This window comes from Oncorhynchus tshawytscha, linkage group LG09, assembly GCF_018296145.1.
Source record: "Oncorhynchus tshawytscha isolate Ot180627B linkage group LG09, Otsh_v2.0, whole genome shotgun sequence".
Lineage (NCBI taxonomy): Eukaryota > Metazoa > Chordata > Actinopteri > Salmoniformes > Salmonidae > Oncorhynchus > Oncorhynchus tshawytscha.
In genome coordinates this window covers 75,079,474-75,081,824 of record NC_056437.1, presented here as the reverse complement: position 1 = coordinate 75,081,824, position 2,351 = coordinate 75,079,474, and the positions used below count along the sequence as shown (strand labels likewise).

General features: G+C 39.7%; 1 protein-coding gene across 2 annotated transcripts; it reads right to left on the bottom strand.

Annotated features, from left to right (window-relative positions):
- Positions 1-271: 271 nt before the first annotated feature.
- Positions 272-1,542, bottom strand: LOC112245997 (proteasome assembly chaperone 3). 2 transcript variants are annotated; one of them, XM_024414256.2, is made up of 3 exons: positions 1,431-1,542; positions 739-969; positions 272-605 (listed from the first exon to the last, which is right to left on the bottom strand). In XM_024414256.2, the coding sequence occupies exons 2-3, from the start codon at positions 952-954 to the stop codon at positions 453-455; spliced, it is 369 nt and encodes a 122-aa protein (XP_024270024.1). In that variant the 5' UTR covers positions 955-969; positions 1,431-1,542; the 3' UTR covers positions 272-452. The 2 variants fall into 2 exon arrangements, with proteins under 2 accessions (XP_024270024.1, XP_024270023.1); XM_024414255.2 differs by having other exon boundaries at positions 1,387-1,538.
- Positions 1,543-2,351: the final 809 nt, after the last annotated feature.

Below are 2,351 nucleotides of genomic sequence, written 5' to 3'. Positions count from 1 at the left end.
CATTATATAGTACCCGCAAAATACCAGTCTTAAACAACATTTTCTTTCAAAAACAAGGACATTTCTAAGTAACCCCAAACTTTTATATCACAGCAATCAATCAAATACTATTTTGCATGGGAATGAGATGCATTCGCTCCTTTATTTATATTTGTGCACTAACAGTATTCAGAGTGTGGCTTTAAAATTGAGATGGTTGTCTCAAACAGAATAGGTTTGTGGCCATTGGCTTCCACTCAATCCACAAAATTCCATAGGCATTTATAATGCATAAACTTCCCATTTATATGGCATTTATTTCCACATCAAGCTTAGATGTAACAACAGATAACAAAATACGTTTTTAAAGGATGCAAAAACATTGAGGAAAAAAATGTGTTCAGTGTATGAAGCCTTTTCTGAAATTGTCTTTCCAGGTAGGCTATTCTTTTGCTCGTTCCCTGTACCAGTAGTTACCAGACTTGACAACTTTTGATTACATCTTTCATGGCCTTTATTGCTTCTATGGAACTGTCCTTCAGTGCCAACCCCAGTAGAACAGGCCTGTTGCCTGCCTCTTGTGACACAAATGTTGCCAAGTTTTTGGCACAGACGTGTGTCAAAGCCTGCATAGGGAAATAAAACAAGACCGTGTGTGAGGAAGAGTGTGGGCAGCCACATACATACTCATAGCAGTCAATTACGGTAATACAATGCTACTAATATTATGAAAAATTCCAGTGGTGTCTACCTGCTTACCTCTTCTTTTCCCAACAATACTTTGGTGGTGAACATGGGAGTGCTGATATCACCTGATCTGGAGTCAGGTGTGACTGATACTAAAGTGCCAATCTTTCCATACTGTGTGAGAACTATAAATATGTAGTTACTGAATTCTGTGCAAACAACCTGTGTGGATATTCCATTGATTGATTTCTCTGTCTGCTTTGATCTGATGAGAGGCGGAGTTGACATGGTTTTCTTTCTGTCCTGAAACAAAAAAAGACATATAAGTAACACATTGAGAAAAGTAAACATTACGGCACATGATTATTCTATTGCAAAATAAACATTTTCAAAGAGTATTCTCAAGTCAAAATAGAGCATAATGAAAGTACAAGAACATTTTGACCAAGCTTTAATTCGACAACTTTGACCAAGCTCTCTATTACAACAACCAGAATCTCAGACTTGTTTTTGGGTTAGATAACCTTCTACTGGGCTAATGCAGGCTGAAGAGCCAAAGTCTCGCCCTGCTGCTGTGGCATTTCATATCGGCAAGCAGAACTAGGATATTCCGAGGCCGCACTAACACATCGATGTCAGGCTGCTGCTATAGCTACGCTTGTTCGAAAAAAATACTCAGATACCGATAGATTTTCTAAATAGTGGTGAAATATTTCTCACCGTGTGCCTGTTTGGATCCGTTTGCCATGAACTTCAATACTAACCTTTATTGAAGGCTGTTAATTATAAGCATTGATATCGTCTTCTCAAGCGTCCCTCTCTAAATTTCGCACATGCGCACTGCCACTAAAGAATGAAATGACGCTGCAGGTCCTGTCACTTCTAAGTGCAGATCTGAGATCAGCCATATTGAGCGTGTGCATTGGTTTTTACATTTGTAAACACAATCATGATTGTGATAAAAAATGATTTTGGATGTGTCTAAACTGAAGGTATGGCAATGGCATATTCCATCTTCGGAATATGAATTCTAGTCTGGGTATCAGTCTGTTTCCACTCCTTGTCCAACTGCATATTGAACATTGAAATTACCGAAAGGCCAGGCTCTTTGGCATATGACACGGAGCACAAGGAGTGGAAACTGTGATAATTACCTGTATTCAAAGGGCGGGAAATGCTATAGAGACGCAGGTGCAACTGTGGGTTTACCCGTTTTCCCACTGAAAGTTCGGAAAATAGTTCATTTCGTGTGTTAAAGTAGGCACAATAATATTGAACCAGCATAGCATATTGTTTTCGGTTTAGCCCGCACTACACCACAATGTTTAGAAGGTAACCTCGAATGCTCCTCTTGTGTCAGGGAAAGGAGAAGTAACCTAGGGTCACTGTCCAAACACCTAAAAGACACCCTATTCCCTCAGCTCTCAAATGAAGTGGACACTTCTGATAACGTTTCATGACGTCTGACGAGTATACACTTGCTGGGCAAGGGGTGAGAGAGGAAGGAATGATTCTTAAATGGACCACCCTTGGCTGGAAATTCGTCCCTCATTCATCCCCGGATGATTTGTGTTTTCAGCCACCGGTAGCTTGTGGGTGCTTTACTATATGCGCTAGAGTCAATGATGAGTGCATGTCTACTTATATTAAATAAATAAATATTAATATATACGCCTACTGTATGA

What these genes read in the sequence shown, in the direction of transcription:
- LOC112245997 (XM_024414256.2), bottom strand. Translation starts at nt 954, where the DNA reads ATGTCAACTCCGCCTCTCATCAGATCAAAGCAGACAGAGAAATCAATC. An exon ending in TATTGTTGGGAAAAGAAGAG is followed by an intron (nt 606 to 738) that starts GTAAGCAGGTAG and finishes TTCCCTATGCAG; the next exon opens with GCTTTGACACACGTCTGTGC.